The 20379-nt window shown below is 41.8% G+C and overlaps 1 protein-coding gene across 13 annotated transcripts in view; it reads left to right on the plus strand.

Moving 5' to 3' along the window:
• The window catches only part of LOC124429223 (CUGBP Elav-like family member 4), a 462839-nt gene that overhangs the window by 439377 nt on the left and 3083 nt on the right, over nucleotides 1–20379 (plus strand). For 8 of the 13 annotated variants that reach the window (XM_046974223.1, XM_046974224.1, XM_046974229.1 and 5 more), the window contains 7 exons: nucleotides 8569–8712; nucleotides 8968–9097; nucleotides 10430–10594; nucleotides 11102–11206; nucleotides 14292–14372; nucleotides 18996–19154; nucleotides 20184–20368. In XM_046974223.1, coding sequence (XP_046830179.1) covers nucleotides 8569–8712; nucleotides 8968–9097; nucleotides 10430–10594; nucleotides 11102–11206; nucleotides 14292–14372; nucleotides 18996–19154; nucleotides 20184–20311 — 912 coding nt within the window. In that variant the 3' untranslated portion in view covers nucleotides 20312–20368. The remainder of the gene's footprint in view (nucleotides 1–8568; nucleotides 8713–8967; nucleotides 9098–10429; nucleotides 10595–11101; nucleotides 11207–14291; nucleotides 14373–18995; nucleotides 19155–20183; nucleotides 20369–20379) is intronic. The other 5 variants (XM_046974220.1, XM_046974221.1, XM_046974219.1 and 2 more) reach the window with 5 other exon arrangements.

The raw sequence follows: 20379 nt of genomic DNA on the forward strand, positions 1-20379 counted from the left end.
TCTGGCTTGAAAAATGAATTATATTAATGACATTGCCGGGATGATTGGTCTTGGGTTAAAAAGTAAAGAAATTATCAAACATACGATTAGACTTTTGTTTGGAAAACGACGAAAGCAGGATATAAACATTTGTCGCTATTCTCATTTTAAAGTTCAGCAGCTTTGTACGATAGAGTTGACATTATAATTTATGTCATAGAACAAAGTGGTACGTGAAGGAGTAAAAGAGAAGAGTAACGAGAGCAGAGAAGTAGAAAGGACAGGTGGAATTGCGGTCCCGTAACGTGGATATTACTCGTTATATTGTCGTAATCTAATAGCTGAATGGAGGAAGAAGGTGGTGTGAGCATGTGTAAGCGGAGAGAGAGAGAGAGAGAGAGAGAGAGAGAGAGGGAGGGAAGGGGGAGGAACTTTGGGACTCGTATACCGTTAGCTCCTAAAAGTCATCCCAGTACCGAGTGGGACGTAATATGCAGATAGCTTCATTATTGCGGCAAATTATGCAAATCTCGACGCCGATGTTACGAGATTTTAGAGACGGCAGTGAGGTAGGCAAGACGAGAGACCATACGAAACCGCTCCGCGTTTAGGGATACGACCGTAACGAAACCTGAGTACTCTCTCGTTGTCGGAAACAGCTTTGATTCGATCGAGTGATAGTTGAAATCATTTAAGAAGAATTTAACATTTTATATCGAATCCGAAAGAAGCAAGAATTTGGTCAATTATAGAGTCATTTTTTAATCATCATTTTGTAACCTCGTTAGGGCGCATATGCCGTATTCGTTTGTAGAAAATACGTTTAACCAAAAATAATTCTCCGTCCTTAATTTATACGAAATTAAAGGACCCTTCCTGCAAAACGCTTCGCACAGAGACCATCGTATAACGATGGAGCAGAACCTCGAGAGTAATTCGATTTGACTACGTTCGCTCTGGTTTCCTTCGAATTGCCACAAGTTCTACCATACCCCTTCTATTTTCCCTATCCGTCCACGCATACGTACACAAACCCACACACACGCGCGCGCACATATATATACCTACTGGTAGATACGTAGATATATACATGTATAAATATACTTGTATCTGCTCCCTTTCTATCTCTTTCTCTCAAACGCGTCTCGACATCGTCTCGGGCAAGAAACTACGTTACGAACGCGACATCTTGGCTCATACCTAGGAAATAAGATATTGATTTGCAATCTGATACCGTAACGCTCGACGACGCGCCAACGACCTGTAGGCGACGACGTGCCGCACGATGATGGAGGGTCTGAGAAATCATGACTCTTGAAATTGATAGCTCTTTCTGTCTCTTTCTCTCTCTCTCTCTCTCTCTCTATCTCTCACTTTAATGCTCGAACACCTTCATACTTGATAAACCGAAATCCGTACTGATTCGCATCATGACATACGAAGATAAATTTCTAAGAAAGTGTCTCATTTATATCATTAGCAACTGAAGAAGTTGACTGTCTGGAAAAGTAGGTGGTCATTGGTCAAGATAATTTTTATTCTTCAACAAATTAGGAGTATTATTTGTAATAGGGTAATTATCCATTGATATGGTGATTAATGTCCTATGTAAATTTTGATCAACCAATCTACGTAATTTTAATTTAATGACGCATCTGTCGTAATTATTACGGTCACGATGGTAAACATAATGAAAGAATATCTTCTTTATTCGGACACTTGAAAGGAGAGATAAATTTAAAGCACACGATAGAGTCCTAGATAAAACTTTGGGTACTGGCTTGATACCTCGGGCACAGGGATTCTAAAATGTACATCGTATACATGAAGGAATAGGAAATATTTTGCTTCCTCCCTAAATAATGTATATGAGAATAGGATGATCATAAAAGTTTCTTTGGTACGGTGAGACGAACGATTAAGTGACGACGTTAAATTCGTTCGGGTGTTTGGCACTCGCAGAGTTCGGTAGGAGAACGATATAATCGCATCGCAGGACGACAACGCCCGACTAGAGGAAGGTCCTTGGCATGATTAAGGCCTGTTAGAGCGAGGGATGCGCGTATTGTGCCAGCGCTTTGTAGATATGAGGGATCTAGCGAGAATATTTCAAGGGCCCTTCAGTTGGAAGGAGAAGGAGATGAGGATGGACAGAGCATCGAGCGTTGTGAGGGTATCCGCCTCTCTCTCTCTCTCTCTCTCTCTCTCTGTCTGTCTCCTCATCATTGACCAGGCCATCCTTCGTGCGTACCTGCCCCAGGTTAGACATCCTTCCTGCAGGCTTGGAATCAAGCTCTTCCACCTCCTTTTCCTCCCTTCTACCCAGCCTTCCTTCTACCTTCTCGTGAAGCAGCAGACATCCTCTAACCGACAGACGTCGCAGTCAAGTGGCTAGCCTAGGTTCCCTGAAATGTCAAGTGGAAATAGTTATACGCCTCGTGATACGCCATTCGAACGAGAGTAAAATGCACGAAAATTGCAAGTTGTTCCAACTTGGCTCAGCGAGGGCAAATCTAAATTATTCTTTTACGCGTTTCACGCGCCGCGTATTATTATTTTCGGATCATCGTAATCGTATAAAGATTTGATCCAAATAATCCTTCTTCATAGGAAAATAATCAAATCAGCAAGTAACGTTTCTAATAGTACATAATAATGTAATAAATTGATCCTGCTACTCTCGATACAGATTTTCGTGCGATAACATTATTACTCTTAATATTTTTGAGATCGTTCCAGGGAAGAAAACAATCCATAATCTCATCGATATTTCTTCAGAGGCTCAATATTATTTTCTATCAGTTTCGCGGTCCGTCTCTTGCAGTTGGTGTTTCAGTTCTTGGTGTATGCATGCGAGAGAATGGAAGAGAGAAGAAGGTAGAAGGAGAGGAAGAAGCCTGCTCTACTCTACTAGTTATGCCTTCTGAAGCGTATGACATTTCTTGTCACGCCTCGCGACGCATATCCCTCTTTTCCCTAGCCTCGCACAATATCCACCCTTTGCTTTTCCCGCGATCCCGAAATATCTCGTATTTAAAGCGAAAGGGAGAAAGCCACGGAAACCTATATTTACATTTCGAATTGAATATTTCGATGTTGCGCCAAATCGATGTTGAACGATTAGATTAGCCGTTTTTAAAGCTATTGTTTCAAAAAATTGCGAAAAGACGGACGATACAGTTGAAACTCTTCGTTCGTATTTATTATATGCGAGCATGCATGTGGAATATTAACGTGTATGGTAAGTAATTTCTGCACTTTTTCGATCTCGAATCGTTATTTATCGAAAGGAAACATCATGATATAAAATAACACGTCGCGCTTGATTCCTGACTATATTCCCTTACTTTCGATCGGCCTCGGATCTGCATCTAATTATGGTGATTTTAGCATTAACCGCAACTGGTAATTTGAAATACATCGTCGAATTGGATTGTTTGTACCTCGCTTTAGGTTCCATCGTAGAATCACATCGACAAGAGGCAATAGGCGTTCCGGTCTGTCTTGCGGTTCGAGTTGTATCTATTGAAATTACCAGTCGGTGGATTGGCAAGTGTGATTGTGCGGCTAACGGGAAAGCCTCCAATCAGTAGATAATTGCTTCATTCCGTTGGTACGTCTGTTGTCGATATTGTATTCTCTTCTCCTGCTTCACCTCTCCTCCGCAACTCCTCCGTCTTACAGATCTCGGAGGAGCGTGAAACGGTCTTCTTCTTTTTCTAAATAATCCCCGGACATTTTTTCTCCTCTCATTTCGAAACTTCCAATGGAATGGCTCGGATGGCTGGCCCAGCGACGAATCTTCCTATAATATATTCGATGTATGGAACGTATTTTGAGTTAATAGATCGATCCATCTACGCATTAACGCGATCTTAAAAGAAAAGAAAAAAAAAAGAAAAGCAACAATCTGAAAATTCGAGCGCGCTCTATGCGTCCACGATAAAAGGATGATTGCGTATTTATAATCAGTCATTGTTGAAATTGTTTGCTTTACATGCCAAACACCCATGTAATATAATTGTACTTTGTGAAAAATTTGTAATAGAGGAAGAGGAAAGGTTTCCTCGTACAAGCCGCTTAAACGAGATAGAATTTGTGCTTCCTTCTTTGTCTTGGCAGTTCTTGGCGCCGAAAGAAAAACTTTTGACGGAAACAAACAGCCGGCGGGGTGCTTAAAGCGGGCCCGAAGCATTATTTTTCAGACATGAAAGGATCTTCGACAAATATTTGCAGTTCGCAAACTGCAAAGCGTCGAGTATAGTGTTGGTATATAGCGCAGGGATGAGAATGAGAGACAAAAACATTTGTACGAAAAAAAACAAAAAAAAAGAAAGAAAAAGAAAAAAAAGAAAAAGAAAGAAAGAAATGTAAGAGAAAACGATTTGCGATATACGTATATCGCCGCGATATTGCTGCTGCTGCGTGGGATAATATTGATATAGAATTCTTCTGAACTTAGAACTCTTCTTCCTTTGCCGTTTTCTCGCACGTCACTTGGCAAGGTCGATAATGTTGGACGAACGAGAAACGACTTTGTAAATTCTACAAACTTTCTATATGCTTCGTCGACATACGGCAACCACGAGAGATTGACAGGGCTCGATCGAGATATTTTTTTTCTTTTTTCGATACAATCGTCGTAGTCGTTTTACATTAAAGGATCCCGCTTAAGCGTAAACTCGACATTATGAAGATGGAGGATCATAATGCTTTACGTCGGTAATGGAACAACTTTTTTTCTATGACGAGCCGTACGGACCGATCGATCGTCGTATCGGTCGATCGATCGATCGATCGATCGATCTGCGGCGTTCCTCCGCTACACGGCGTTAACTTCGCTAGGCACCGTTCCACGCACCTAAATTAAAGAGAAAAACAATGGTACTACGACGGTGGTGGAAGTCGTTTGCTCTCTTTTTCTATCGAAACACGGGCAAGTAGGAAAAAGAGACGTATGAAATATCATCGGTTAACTTTAGGGCATCAAACGACGGATAATGGAACTTTACACATGAAAGAAAAATTTTGATGTTTTTTAACTATAGTAGTCGATAACACGTAGGACATATATAATGAGCAAGAAAGGGAAAGAGAGGGAGGGAAAGAGGGAGGGAGCAGCTTCAAACGCTCTCTGCATGATATCACTTGGGGTGGCTTTTCCTTTTCGCGTGTAGTTCAGAACGTTGGATCGGAATTAATGAACCGTAATCCCCCAATAATGAAGCTTCGGCTTCGTTGCGTCTGATACGACCTCTCTCCCTTTCTCCTTTCCCCTCTTTCTCATATCTCCCTTCTTGTCTTGTCGCACATGCAAGTCGATACCTATATATGTATCTAACGCGCGTAAATGTCACATACGTTGGAAAGCTCGTCGGGTAGGGTGAGAGGCTAACAACACACATGAAGATCGACGTTAAAACACATATGAAAAGGGGTGACAGAGAGAGAGAGAGAGAGAGAGAGAGAGAGAGAGAGAGAGAGAGAGGAAGACGCGGGTTGAGATAGAGAGACCTTTCACGGTGTCGAGGCTATCGGTGGTGTGAGGCAAATTATTTTTCCTGCACAACACGTGTCGTGTTATTCTCTGAGCATATAACGAGTTGCACGAGCGATTCCGTTCGCACAAAGAACGCTTTCTCCAACACCTCGCGTTTTTCTACATTACAAACCAGCTGGTCGCAGCTTATTCATTTCTTTCTTCCGATTTTCGATTTGATTTTTACACTCGTTAATGAAATGCACTAGAGATTTTTCAGTTCGACGAATTTGCTACATTTTCCTAGATCATAGAGCATTATAAAAATATTGTCTAACGTACGAGTAAATAAAAATAGCTAAAGGGTCTTAATATTTTCCCGACATATATAAAATTATTCAAGTGTTAATCCCCCTTGGCGCCTTATTTTAAAAATAGGGTCAAAGAAATGTCAGGCCTGAAAACGTGTAAAATTGGCGAAGGAAAAGAACACATGACGTTAAACTTTTGGAAAAACACCATAATAATAATTCGCGAAGAATCTATAAATTTGACCTGATTTGGGAGAAGAAAGATTTGCCGGAGCAAGGCTACAGCATAAGGTGTGTCATATATATATATATATATATACATATATATATATATATGTGCGTATGTGTGTGCGTGTTTGTTTGTGTATGTATATCGTTATCAATTATCATCTATGTACTCGATCGTTGCTAAGTACAGAGAAATGTTCTTTGATGTTGATACCTACGTGCCTTGCTGCTGATCTGGAGTATATTGCGTCGAATTATCCTCCCTTTGAGAGAATATCTCCCAAGGATATCTCTTTTAGTCTTGTGCCCAACGATTTCTACTCCTCTTCGTCTTGATTCTCATCCTCTTCCTTTTATTTCACCTCTCCTACATGCGTTACACCCAAGCATTGTAATCGAGTCGGTGGAATATATCGCGTTACTCTCCTGCACCTGACGTGTGCCTCTACGTCATTAAATTACAGGCTCATATCATAGGATTGATCCGAGTTACATCGATGATGAAAAGCACCTTTGAAATTCTATCTGTCTCTGTCTATACGTTTCGATCTGTCAAACCGATGAATCATTAGAGCCTACAAACATTTCTATATTTCCATGATAAAACGACAAAGGGAAAGTAGGATCTTCTAACGGATCATCGAGCTCTTTTGTGAGAAGTAAGTTTTATCGGCAAGAGTCCGTTTTTCTAAACGATAGTAAATTACTATCGGTACACACCGAGCAAAACGTCTATCACGAGTACGTTATCGAGAGTTTAACGACGACCAACATGGTACGTGGTTCGTCCAATCGAATCACGGGCAGGCCGTCATTAAAGGGATATTTGCTCGGACAAATAATCGCTGAATCAATATCGTAGGAAACGGTAACATGACGATCGTATTTCGTCGAAAGCGAATAGAAACGCGTTGTATATCTTATAGAAACAACGCAATTATCGAGTAACGTGCCGGAATTTCTCTCTCTCGCCCACTCTCTTTTGGTCTCTTCACTCCGGTAAACTGTACGGGTCATATAATTTATTTATGCACGCGCAATCGACGAGCAGCGGCTAACGCATTGCTCCACCAACGTGTTAATTTGTGTAATGGATCGTTAACCGAAACGTGCCCATAGCACTAATAAGTTAATGACGGACCGGAAGGCTGACGGAGTTCGTGGTGTTGATGGTGCTACCGCTGCTACTTCTACATACCGCATACATTGATTATTCAGAGCGTTTAGCGAGCGACGATTGTGTGAGTTGAAAAAGCACTTTGTTAGTTAGCTTTCAAAGCTGGAGCCGTTTTCTTTTAATCGTCGATTATCTTCGTTGGCACTTTTTCCTCGCATGTCCGTGCAAGAGAGATAGCGAAGAATCGCATAGTGAAATCTTATCGTTATCTATACGTAGATGCGTGAATTCACGTTCCAAAGATTGCTAAATCGATAGGTATTCTTCGAGAAAGGCGCGTGTCGTGGGTGCGCTCGCATTCGCGAATCCATATATAGTTGAGACTTATTCATACATCTCCGTAGATTTGGCTTTAAAACTTGAAGGAAAAAAAGAAAAAAAAAGGGAAATGCATGGGAAGCTTACGATGTCGCGTGTCCTTGTGTTATAATATTACGGCAGTTATATAAACTCAAACACGCCCAGCATTTACATTGATGACCCGAATATAATATATCACGGGGAAGCTCGAAAGCCAAGCTTTTCTCCGCAGCCACAATGGCTACTGACCACCTGTTGCCTTTCCATTTATATTTTAGACGTCGTGAGAGCATCATCGCCTTATGTATCCCTCCTCTGTAGGAGCCTCGAAAGGCGTTCGCATCTTTTCTTACAAGAAAAGATACGTAAACTTTTTTCCATCATGACAGATACTCGTTACGATGATCTATTGTATTTAATCCGATGATTGCCATTTTTATTACGACATTAAAGGATCGTTGGTTTCATTTGAAGACATTTCTTTCTTTTTTTTTTTTAATTTTCACCGACAAAACACTTTTGCACGATGCAAGTAATTTTGCAAACTTATTCGAGTTGAGACTTAAAATACAAGGTGCGATGTCTACTATAACGGAAATTACGTCGGATACGAGACGCCTGACGGGACTATTCGATCCCGCTGTTCAGACTAGCCTGACATAAGACGGCAATTTACATTGTGAACGGCTTAGTACATACGTGATAAACCATGTAACCGGTTTCCCAGATAGGACCACATAATCGTCGCTCGTATATACTGGCTACACGCCCGATTAAGTCATCCTTAGTCGTCGTCGTCGTCGTCGCCGTCGTCGTCGCCGTCGTCGTCGTCGCCGCCGTCGTCGTCGCCGTCGCCGTCGTAGTCGCAAGACTCCATCAGTCTGAGCACATCGCGCACGAATTTCTTCCCTGTTACACCAAAATCCTGAAATTTTCCCTTATTCTCGAGCCTCGTTACTTCGTGTTCGAATTACAGTCATAAACCTGTGCTCGTTTATTAGAAGACGAATAGAAAAAGATAAAATATAAAAGTTGTTTTAAGTCCACTTCCTTTTACTTTTCTCTTTCCGATAACGGGTCTTTTTCTTTTCCAGGGTGCGTCATCCAGCGTAGTGGTAAAGTTCGCGGACACTGAGAAAGAGAGACAACTAAGACGCATGCAGCAAATGGCCGGGAACATGAGCCTCCTTAACCCTTTTGTCTTCAATCAGTTTGGCGCCTATGGCGCTTACGCCCAGGTAGGTCGTATTACCGTTAATGGTTCTCACGTTACCGCATTATCGCTCACGGTTGTGTCCCTTATAAAAAGATCCAAGATTGGTAATACCTTACCAATACGAATAATACGAATAATACGATTCATCGTGCGAACGTTGACTTAGTACTTTGAAACGTCTCAATTCGTTTGACTTCGAACGTTAACCTTTTTGAGGACTACCGAGGACTGCGAGAATAGATCAACCGACGTACGAATTATTCGTTTGCACTTGTAGCAACAAGCAGCGCTGATGGCAGCTGCTACGGCACAGGGAACATATATCAGCCCAATGGCCGCTCTAGCCGCTGGACAATTACCACACGCTCTGAACGGCATGCCAAATCCCGTCGTACCACCGACTTCTGGTAAGTTTTATTATCAAATTTCTTTTACTTTTATAAAAAGAGACATAATTTTAGCATCAATAGATACCTGGGTGTATGTCTCTGATGATTTATCATCTAGATACGTGGATACGTCGCTGTGATAACAAGCGCGACATTGTTTTTAATCCATCAAGGGCGGAACATTAACTGATTCATAAGTTAAGACGTTTCGAATTTCCTCGGGAAAAGACTCGTGTTACGGTACTCCTCCTCGGTAAATTCGACGTTTCCAAGGAAAATCTCGCGGTATAACGTTGCGTCGAGCTACATCAATTTCGTGAGGGGGGAGAGAGAAGGGAGGAGTGCTTGGAATCGGAGAAACGCTCGATTTCCCGGGAAACATTCGACAGAGTGGAGAAGAAACGAGTGAGAAGCATCCGTGCACCATCTCACACAGACACACCCATACAAACCCGCATTTATACCTACCCTTCTACTAGGAAAACGCTCGATTTCGCAAACCTCTTTTGCCCTCTACCACCCTACCACAACCTCTTCTGCGTAGAACATCCGCGAGCGATCTCGCGTGCGCGCTTGAAGGAAAAGAGAAGAGCGTACGCTCGCTTGCCTTATAACCGGCTCGTAAATCAATACAACATTTTCACCGAGCGTGACTCGGGCGAAAGATATTGCTGGGTACCGCGAAACTTTATCGAAAGCTCGCCGAACGGGAAGTGGAAACTCCTAGGAAGCACGACCCTTTCTCTCTCTCTCTCTCTCTCTCTCTCTCCCCCCCCCCCCCTCTCTCTTTCTCTGCTCGACTCCGATCTTTCGATAGGAGAGAAAACCGAGAGAAAGAGAAGAAGGAGAGGAGAGCATAGTGAACGCGAAAATCGTCTCTCCGCAAACGCTTGCGCTGGGGCTATTACAAGTTGAGTCTCCTCGAGGGGGAAGGTAATGCCAGGTTACAAAGGAAAATAATACAATATTTTTACAATTTGATTCCAAGTTATATCCTACCCTTTCATGATATTTCTCGCTTATCAATATTCATCATTTTTCCCACACGTTACATAAAATAAAATGAAGACGTGATACAAACTGTTGATCGATTGATTCCAATCCGATGAGACCGTTTGATCAGAAAGGAAACGTACCGTTGTCACAGCGGCGTAACTTTTGGAATAAAAGTCATACTGATCCAGGCAACTAAGGCCTAGGGGATATATTTATCGGCTGAAAAATCGATTGACATAAGAAAGTAGAAGTAGGAGGTCAGCGTGTGGGTGTGAGAGGATTGGTCGCGAGCGGATGTCCGCGACAAAAGTCCGTGTTGCAAGAGCAAGAGGGTAATCGTTGTATACTGATCAGGTTTGCTCGTAGGTTCCACAGGACAGCCAGTTAACGGAGCGATACCGTCGTTACCCTCGCCGACGATGCCCAATTTCAACATGGCCGCCCAAACACCGAACGGTCAACCAGCAGGTTCGGATCCAGGTGTCTATACCAACGGGATACCGCAAACCTACTCGGGACGTGAGTATCAACTCAGGCGCAGTGTGCCGCCCCTGCGCAATGCCCGACCAATCGACGACGGACTTTATTATTCCGCGTTTCCACCGCCGAAGGAAATAACCTCGCCCAGTACGACGGCGCTCGGTGCGTCGCTACGCCACGGCTTTTCCTATTTCTCTTTCTACTCTCGCGCAGGACCAAACCGCTGCCAGCTAAAATTGCGAAAGCTCTCTCACTACGAGCCCATGCTACTTTTCTTCGATATACATAATTCGATTCGATTGTCTCTGCGAATGATTTCCCTCTTAACAGACATTTTCCAGATTAATATTGTTATTCCCTTATTATTATTATACTCTAAAGGTTCGATACCTCGAAGATATTAACCATTCGATTCTACCTCCATTATTTCTTTCACGGTGTAAAACATGGTATATTCGGGTAAAACTTCGATAGGATCGGGTTCATTGAGACAGGGGCACTAAGTTAGGCCCATCCCTGATAAGAGCTGAGCTTACTGAAGTGTAGATGCCCTCCATTTGTCGATTCCAGCACAGGGCCTGCCCAATGGGGAGGCGGCACTTCAACATGCCGCCTCTTATCCCGGAATGCAAGCTTATCCTCCTGGTGTCGGTAAGTTATTCGATTTAATTTTTTTTTTTTCTTTTTCTTCTAGTTGTTGACATCATCTCCGATTCTAATCAAATTCCCACTCGATATTTTTCCTTTGCATTTACGTTTTATCCATCATCACGATTGTCTGTAAAAAAATTAAATAATGAGAAACCTTGAAATCGTAAGTGAGACAGCCCTCTCCTCTCTCTCACTTAGTCCTCTCTCATCTTTTCTTCCAAAAAGTTCCAATCTCCATGCTTTTCCAGCTAGGAACCCGATGGGACATATCTAAATGTTCAGTTTCTTTTTTAATAGATACCTCGATGGTAATTGAAAAAATCCTGTTTGATATGGAAACTTGTAGTAACGTTGGTACAGAAAGTTTGGCTGTTTACATATAATGCCGTTCGATACGGGGATAACCTGGCTAGATCACCGAACGAACATTTTATCGACTCGTTATTATTGAACTAACACACACGTGCACGAGATATATGTGCAGAGTTGAAAAAAAATCATATGGAATTTTTCGAAAGTCTCTCCCCTTCGGGTTCACTTTTTTCTTTCATTTTTTGTTCAAAGTCGATCTAAAATGAATATCGTCGGACGTCTGGCTAGAGAGGAAGGGCAGGGATCAGAGAGAGAGCGAGAGAGAGCAATGCTGAAAGGGAATAAACGGGGGGAAAGAGGAGAGGTATAGGCGAAGAAAAAAATCAAGCACAACACGCTTTTAACCGGAACCACTCGGACATTTATCTGGAAAAAAACTCAATTTCGCTCTTCGCGTTGCTCTACGTTGTTGCATGCTACGACTGTGTCAGCATGTACATGCATATATTTCGTATACGTAAAATTCTTTATATGTATATATACGTATACATATATCGTATTATACATATGCCGTTAACACATGCGTAACATGTGCGTAGGAGCTCATATGTGTGGTGTTGTAAATGTTATTTTGGATGTATGGGAAAGACAAGAAAGTAAACAGTAAATTTAAAAAATAGAATTTATTCATTCGTGTAATCGTATAAATACATCAAAGACATTGCAAACAAATTCACTGTCGTGTTTTATTGAAGAATATATCAGATGCTTTACGTTGGTATGCAGATTCGGCGCACGCTTCGTTAAGAGCAATAAATTACGGACAACGTTCGAATGTTGTGATTTCAGCAATTTGCACGGTAATTCTCGCTAATGGTCGATAAAAACGACAGGAAGGGAAATGACAGTTTCGCGCATCCGTGCAGTTTTCTATTGCGTTTCCGATGATAAAAAATACAGTACCGTACGTGTCCGGCCATCACGGTGTTGCTTATATTCTCTTTTGTTTTGTTTCCGTTGTCGCGCGCATAACGACAAGAGAGAGGGAGAGGGAGAGAGAGTCCTTCGGTAAGAACAATCGGTAAAGTACACTTGATAAAACAGTTGATTAATTAGGTTGCCAATGTATTAACTAATTTTACACTCGACGAACGAGGACCGATGAAAAAGGAAAGGGATGGTCGATCGTAGCCGTAAACAGACGATCCCGTCGCGTACGGTCATCATAGTTTTCGAATCAATAGAGAAGGAAAATAAAAGTAAAACTATCCTGTTTGCGTAGAAGTACGTGCGTTCAAAGAATTATCGGTGGTTTCGTGAATTTGTCGGTGTACATGATAGCCTGCAGACCGCTCGTTGCTGCGATACGTCCAACTTTTTTTCCGCTTACAGGTGTCTCTAAAACGGCCTGTTTTTTCTCCTATATTTGTTCCCAGTGTACACAAACTCGTCGAGATCAACGGATCGAAAAAAGCAATCCCCTATATTCGCAACTCGCTCGCTCTCTCTCTCTCTCTCTCTCTCTCTCTCCTTCTCTGTTAAACAGCACGAGATAACCGACGTATGATCGCGCATTTATTTCATACGCCAAATGTTGACCCATCGCGCTTCCACGAAGCCTCCGGTAACGTCAATCGGAATATATTAAAGTGATATTTGCACGGGAATAATTAATTCCGAAGCGAAATTTCAGCGTTGCGGATTTGAGAGTAGCGAACGAGTGAACGCTATGCTGTCTATGTCCCGTCGCAAACAGATATCAATCACGTAACGTTTTAAATATTTACTCAAGTATGATTAATAACGTTATGATTGCGAGTACGCGATTATAGGCAGAATATGGGAAAGGTCGGATGTCGGTTCGAAATCGTTCAGAAAATCGCACGTAAAAAAGTTATCATTCCTAAGCGAGAGCCTGACTACCGGTCGATATAACGAGAGCGAATGGAAAAGTCATGCGCCATCGTGAAACGTGATCTCCCGCGCGTGATTTCATCGGGGTAGTCCGATCCTTCTCAGCGTGGAACTTTGAAGCCGTATCGAGTGTCACTTTCGAGTACGAACGGGAAAATATTTGACTCCGTTTTCCATCGACAATTAGAAGAGCCAAAAGTAAAAGGCGAAAGAGCTAGAGAAAAGAGAAATGCGTGGGCGCGCTCGTATGCCTACACACCCGTGTGTGTGCGTGTGTGTGTGTGTGTGTGTGTGTGTATATATACATACTATATACGTACTATATACGTGCATATATATATATATATATGTGTGTGTGTGTGTGTGTGCAATACACAGACACATGTGTGTATGCAGTATGAGGCAGGTACAAAGCACCGAATGTATGGTATTTAAAGTTGGGAAATGGCGATACCGTTGAGAGACGAATATCCTTGTCCGTGGAAGCGGCATGATAAATGAGGCACGAGGAACGTTCGTGAGACTCCTGTAGCGGAGATTCGCCACCATTCGTTTGCTTTTAAGTTGACAAGGTAAATGGACCGCGCCGTTGAACGCGATACGAACGACATCGCCTTCTTTTCTTTCCCTTCTCTTACTCTTCTTTTTCTCTCCTCGTCTATTTTCTTTTTCCTTACCTATTCGACAAAATACATAATACAAATCATTTTTCCGAAAAATACCAATTTTCTAATCGAATCGAAAAGCACTAATTTTTGAAAATCGTATGAATATCGATCAGAACGGCATGAACATAGTGTCTCGATGTGAACAAATATGATGTAATTTGTTGGTTATCCGTTATTTGTTACTGTCGCAGCTTATCCCGCCGTCTACGGCCAATTTCCCCAAGCTATCCCTCAGCCGATGACCGCCGCTGTGGCACCTACGCAAAGGGAAGGTAAGTACAAACACGTTAAAGTCTTAATTGTTGATTGTAACACAAAATATTAGTAGTTATCCAATTTGTAGTTGATACCAAGTCCTTAAAATACACTCTCACGCACACACGCACACGCACACGCACACGCACACGCACAGCCACGCAGGAACAGACATACCCACAGGCGCGCGCAAACAGAGACGCGGGCGATGTAGATGAGTCCAGGCACGAAAAATTCCACTTTGTCGATCGTCTGAAAGAAACGTAGAAAAAGTCGAGCGAGCAAGTGGAAAAGAAGAGAAATTATATTCTTTGCTGTGTGGGGAAGGTCGATTAAAAAGCGCTTCCTTTTTCTTTTTTTCTTCATCTTTCCAAAGTTTCTGCTCTCTTTTAATTCGACGCTCACCGTCCTACCTCGGAGATGCGAGAAACCTTTGATGAAATTTTTCGCGGCAGAATTCTACCTTACAGGTTTTCATCGGCACGTACGTTTCACGGGTTTCTTTCTCATCAAGCGCGCGGCCGTAAGTAAAACCGTATCTCCTTGCTTCTCGAAAGTTTCCCGAAATGTTTCCCATATCTCTCTTATATCAATTGTTGTCTCGACCTGAAACAAAGTAAGTCAGTTAGGATTGGTAGAAGTGAAGCCAGATCTCTCGACTATTTTTTCTTGAAATTTTTAAGAAGAAGGAATCAAAAACGTTGTCATGCACACAATATACATCCCCCTTTCATCTCGTGTAACGAGCGGAAAGGTTCGTTGAAATCGTTGACTACAACCGAATACTGGTTTTCCAATTAAAAGTACAACGGAATCGATCGAGGTAGTGCTTAACGAGACGTCAGTCGAACGAAAAGGCCTGAAAAAGACGGTCCTTGTTCTTTGTGGAAAAACAGGGCCGAAAGGAAGTCGGGAAGCGATGTTGAAACAAGGACAGGGAGGGAGGAACGAAGCAAGGAAGGAAGGAAGGAAGGAAGGAAAGAAAAAAAGAAAAGAGGAGGGAGAAAAGTAGAAGAAGGAGAGGTAGAAAAGAGGGTGGTAGTAGGTGGGATGGAGAAGCCCCACGCCTAATTGCAATTAACAACTCGCCATTATTAGAATATACGATGCCTTACAATGAGATAATGCAAATAAAACGAAAGTTTTAATTACTTTGCCGCTACGCCCGTAGGCGATTCGTTGTTACATCGTAGGATAATGGAAAGTTTACTACGACAGCCACCCCCGACTTTCGCCAGCCCACCCCTTTCCAGATTATCCTCCTGCCCTCGCCTTCTCTTTTTTGGCCTTTCTCTCCTTTTTTTTTTGTTTTTCTTTTTTTCTTTTTTTCTTCGGCCTCCATCCATCTTTTTCACACTCACGAGATCTTTCCACGTAAACGTTAATGCACTTTGACGTGTGGAATATGACGTTCGATCATCAAATTCAGGGCTGCCTTTCCGAAAGAGGAGTTTTCCCATTTCGGCAGGTATAAGTTCACACGATGAAAATTTGATGTGTCTTGGTAGAGGAATATAAATAAAAAAAAAGGAAAAAAAAAAAAAAAAAAAAAGAAAGAAATTGGACGCGCGAGTCAAGAAGGTGTTTCGGTGTTTCAGGAAAATTGCAGCTGCACACCAGTTTGTCTCGGTTCGTTTTTTTTGCATGACACAGTCATCACTTCATCGGGTAATCTTTCCTTTTTAATATCATTAAAAATTCTTAATAATTATTATTGTCAATGTTCCACGTCTCTCTTTATCTATCTATCTATCTATCTATCTATCTATCTATCTATATATCTATCTATCTATTTCGTTCACAATATTCTGTCACACAGGTACATTGCAATATATTCTAAACGTTGCATCGCGAAACTTTCTATGTATGTACATACATTCGTTCTATCCTTATTCAAGAATTTCAGTGTACTCTTCGTTGCACTGGACATGTCAGTGGTTGTTTTCGGTGTTGCTCTGCAAAACAGTGCTGGTTGCTTGCTTCCATCTCATGTTTCACATTAGCTATGGACGTGGATTCCAAAATTTCGGTTATCCTTCTTATTAATATAACAAATAATTTGTTTTAAGAAAATACATATGTAGATGATTTTAGAAAGAAACAACTTTTTACTATTTCATCTATTCTATTTGTTTTATCAAGGCAAGAGGGGGTAGATGAGAAGTTGTTGGGCTATTCTCATTAAATTTGTAGACAGATTTCGCGCTAAGACCAATTAGTGAGAATCGAGAAGCAATTTCAGGATCACCGATCAGGCACCACGGCGACAGAGCTGAATTTATGATTCGTTCTTCGTGATTCCATTTTCCTTTCTTTCCCTCCCTCCCTTCCACCGTCCCCCCGCCTCTCTCTCTCTCTCTCGCGCGCTCTCTCTTCGTCGGCGGCAGCGGCAACTGGAAACCTGTCGACACCCACGCTAATTTGGGTTTCGCGTGACAACTTCGATCGAGTTATTGCCGGGACAAAGCTCCGACGCAAAGGGGAAGCATTTGTCACTCTTTATGTAAACCGCGAGACGCGTTAAGGTTATTCCTCGGATAACGCAAACTTTCCTTTTTGACGCGAAATTAATTTCGAAGCCTTTAACGCCACCTCGATCATTCTTCTCATCTCGCTTCCCCACTTATTTTATATTTCGTCGTCGTGGACAAAGGAAGAGTAAAGTATCGCCTCTGGATCTTTCATAATTCCATTTGTAAATCTTCGCTTTCTCGATTCCTTTGTCTGTAGGATAAACGTCGGAAAAAATTATTCAAGAACTCGACGACTAATTCATTTGATTACAAGTATGCAATTATATCAGGCAACACCTGGGAAATGTCTGCACTTTAACATAGGCTAATCCGTTTAATTAGATGGAATTTAATGAGAAAGACTGTTTTGCGAACAAAGAAAGGGGAGGGGACCGGGAGCGGGAGCGGGAGCGGGAGCGGGAGAGAGAGAGAGAGAGAGAGAGAGGAAAATAGGTAAATGAAGGGAAGTATTGAAACTCTTAAAATGACAAAAAGTATAGCGTCGTATTTGCATTTCGATCTTTAACGAGAGGGTTATCATAAAAAAGATAGAGGTGTCAGGATTGTTCCTGGAACTGCTACCAGTGGACAATTATACTTGCTCGTGATTCGACATAGCTTTTGATTATTCCCAAAGTCTCGAAAGGAGAATAAAGGAAAAGGAGAGAAAGAGAGGAAGATCTCAAAGGTGGTGGATCCTGCCAAAGTAACAAGCGGCTCGCGATGAGTAGCGCCCTAAAAGTTGAGTGGCAGCCATCTCATTACTTAAATGCGTCCGTTAGTCGGGTAGCTCTCTGGGCAAGAGAGCAGAAGTTTCTACGGTCATAATCGCCGCTAATTGACGTCGGAGTTATAAAGTTCAGTGAAATTAGCTAAATCCTTATTTGGACTTCCTCCCGACCCTTCTCTCTCTCTCTCTCTCTCTCCCTCCCCCCTCCCCCTTGGCACTCGTTGGAAAGCGTTCTTCGTCGAGCATGCGCACGCATTAATCCTTCTGTCGATGTCTTCTTTGTCGCTTTTCAACGTGATGTTAACTCAAAGAAAAGTCTGATTCCTGGACATAGAGAAAATGCATTAGATTAAAATGGTAGAAACTCATTAAACGGAACAATACGATTCTGTAAATTGCAAGGGCGATGATTAGGGAAGCAAGGGCTGCGTAATATCGATTTCTCCATGCAGCGTTTGCGCGATCACGCTTTAAAAATAATGACGATAGATCATCGTGTCTGGCAATAATGAAGAAAAAAAGAGAAAACAAGAAACGAAGGAAAAAGCAGAAATGAGGAAGAAAAGAAAACAAAGGAAATACATATATATATATATATATATATATATATATATGTAGAAAGTAAGAAAATATATATATATATATATATATATATATATATATGTATATATAAATATATATATATATGTATATATATGTGTATGTATGTACGTACGTATGTATGTACCTACGTATGTATGTACCTACGTATGTATGTATGTATGTATATAAAAGCATCATTCGTAATCACTGTCAGGATCACCGTCGTACAAACATACTCCTTCATCATAATAACGTTCACGTTCATACATCGTATCTCACCTCCAATATTCACCAGTCCAATTCCCTTGTTTCGTCCGTCATTGTGTTGTGTGAATTCCCTGTGTTGTGTGTTTGTATAATTGAAAGTATAAATACTCAACGTTACTTTGAAAGTGCGCGCGAGAGAAAGAGAGAGAATCATCAGGATCGTAAGGAACGGCACTTGCGAGAAACCTCTCGCGTCTCTTTCTCTTTTATTTCATTATTATATATGCATATCACTTTGTTTCGACTTTGTCTCTCTCATTACATTTCAAAATCTTATTTGTCTCTCACCGATCGATTGTTCCATATAATGATCTATGTATTTGCTCATAAAATAGTTTGACACGATGTGAGAGACTTTAAATCCGATTATCACGAAACTTCATCTTCATTTTCATTGAAACTCGCACTCGCAAGTTCTCGCTTTTCACTATCGCCGAATCATAACAACTTTTCTACCGAAGAAGGAAACTCATCCAAAGACTAACATTCTAACTTGAGTATTATACTTCAAGTTTAGATGTTTAGATGTGCTCTGATTTATATGGTAGGATGCTCTATCTCAGGACCCGAGGGCTGCAACCTGTTCATCTACCACCTGCCACAGGAGTTCGGTGACACCGAGCTCATGCAGATGTTCATGCCCTTCGGCAACGTCATCTCCTCGAAGGTCTTCATCGACCGGGCCACTAACCAGAGCAAATGCTTCGGTAAGTGCGTCATTTCCACGAAAGACAGTGAAAACGTGGCCTTGTTGACTGAAAGGAAGAGACAGAAAGAAGACCGTAAGTAAATGGGTTCTACTCCGTCAAGGTAGGACCAATTTTGTCGACGCGCTTGTTAAAGAATTTTCGGCCGCCTACATACGTAGAGAAAGAAAAGCCGCCGTCGTCGCTTTCGTATTTCGGCTAAAATCGAACTAAAATAGAGAACTCGTTACGCACGCGTGAACACACACGTGTAGCGCATACACACACGGAGGGAGGGACCATCAATTATGAAAGCAGTACCAATAGCCGTTCGGCTGAATAAAATCGGTCTCGAAGCCTTTTGCGACAGCAGAGAAGACCGAATCAAAAAAAAAAAAAAAGAAAAAAAAGAAAAAAAAAAAAAAAAAAAAAAGAGAGAGAGAGAAAAAAAAAGGGACTGAAAAACGCCACCACTGGCGTTCCTTTGATGATGAATCGTATCCGATACGGATTCGCAGGTGTACATAGACGCGGATAATTGGACGATCTCGTTCGATCGTATCATCTTCGGTCCATTCAGTCGCACGCAGAGAGACAGGAAAAAGCGATTCAGACTTTTGCGCTCGTGTTAGTGTTCCCCCCTTTTTTACAAATTTCAAAATTACAGAGACTCGTTAGAAAGAACTTGGATGAATTTCGTAGCGCAGCTACGAAAGAGGCCACGTCCCGCATCGCTTCCAAGTTCTTTCTTTTTCTTCTTTTCTTCTTTCTTCTAAAATATTTTTCGGCTCTAATTATTACTCGCGCATGTATCTCTTTTATAATAAAGGAGAGAAACGTAGATATATATTTAATCGAATCAAATCTTTTCAAATCGATGTTGATTGTCGTCCCGATTAAATAATACTTGAAATTCGCGCGTCTACGCGATACAAACGAAATGAATCATGATAAAACGAAGCGCGATCTAAATTCATTTAACGAATTCGGTTAACGGATTCGTTAACGAACATTCATCGTATCGTCAATTAATCGATCGATTCTTTTCAGGTTTCGTGTCGTTCGACAATCAAGCGAGCGCGCAAGCAGCGATCCACGCGATGAACGGATTTCAGATAGGAATGAAACGGTTAAAGGTACAACTTAAGAGGCCCAAGGATTCTAGCAAGCCATACTAACCCACGTCCTAGCGTAGAAAAACTGGACGGATTGCGCCCTACGTCATAACTTACAGAGTAAGCCTTCT

This window comes from Vespa crabro, chromosome 14, assembly GCF_910589235.1.
Source record: "Vespa crabro chromosome 14, iyVesCrab1.2, whole genome shotgun sequence".
In the NCBI taxonomy this organism is placed as follows: domain Eukaryota; kingdom Metazoa; phylum Arthropoda; class Insecta; order Hymenoptera; family Vespidae; genus Vespa; species Vespa crabro.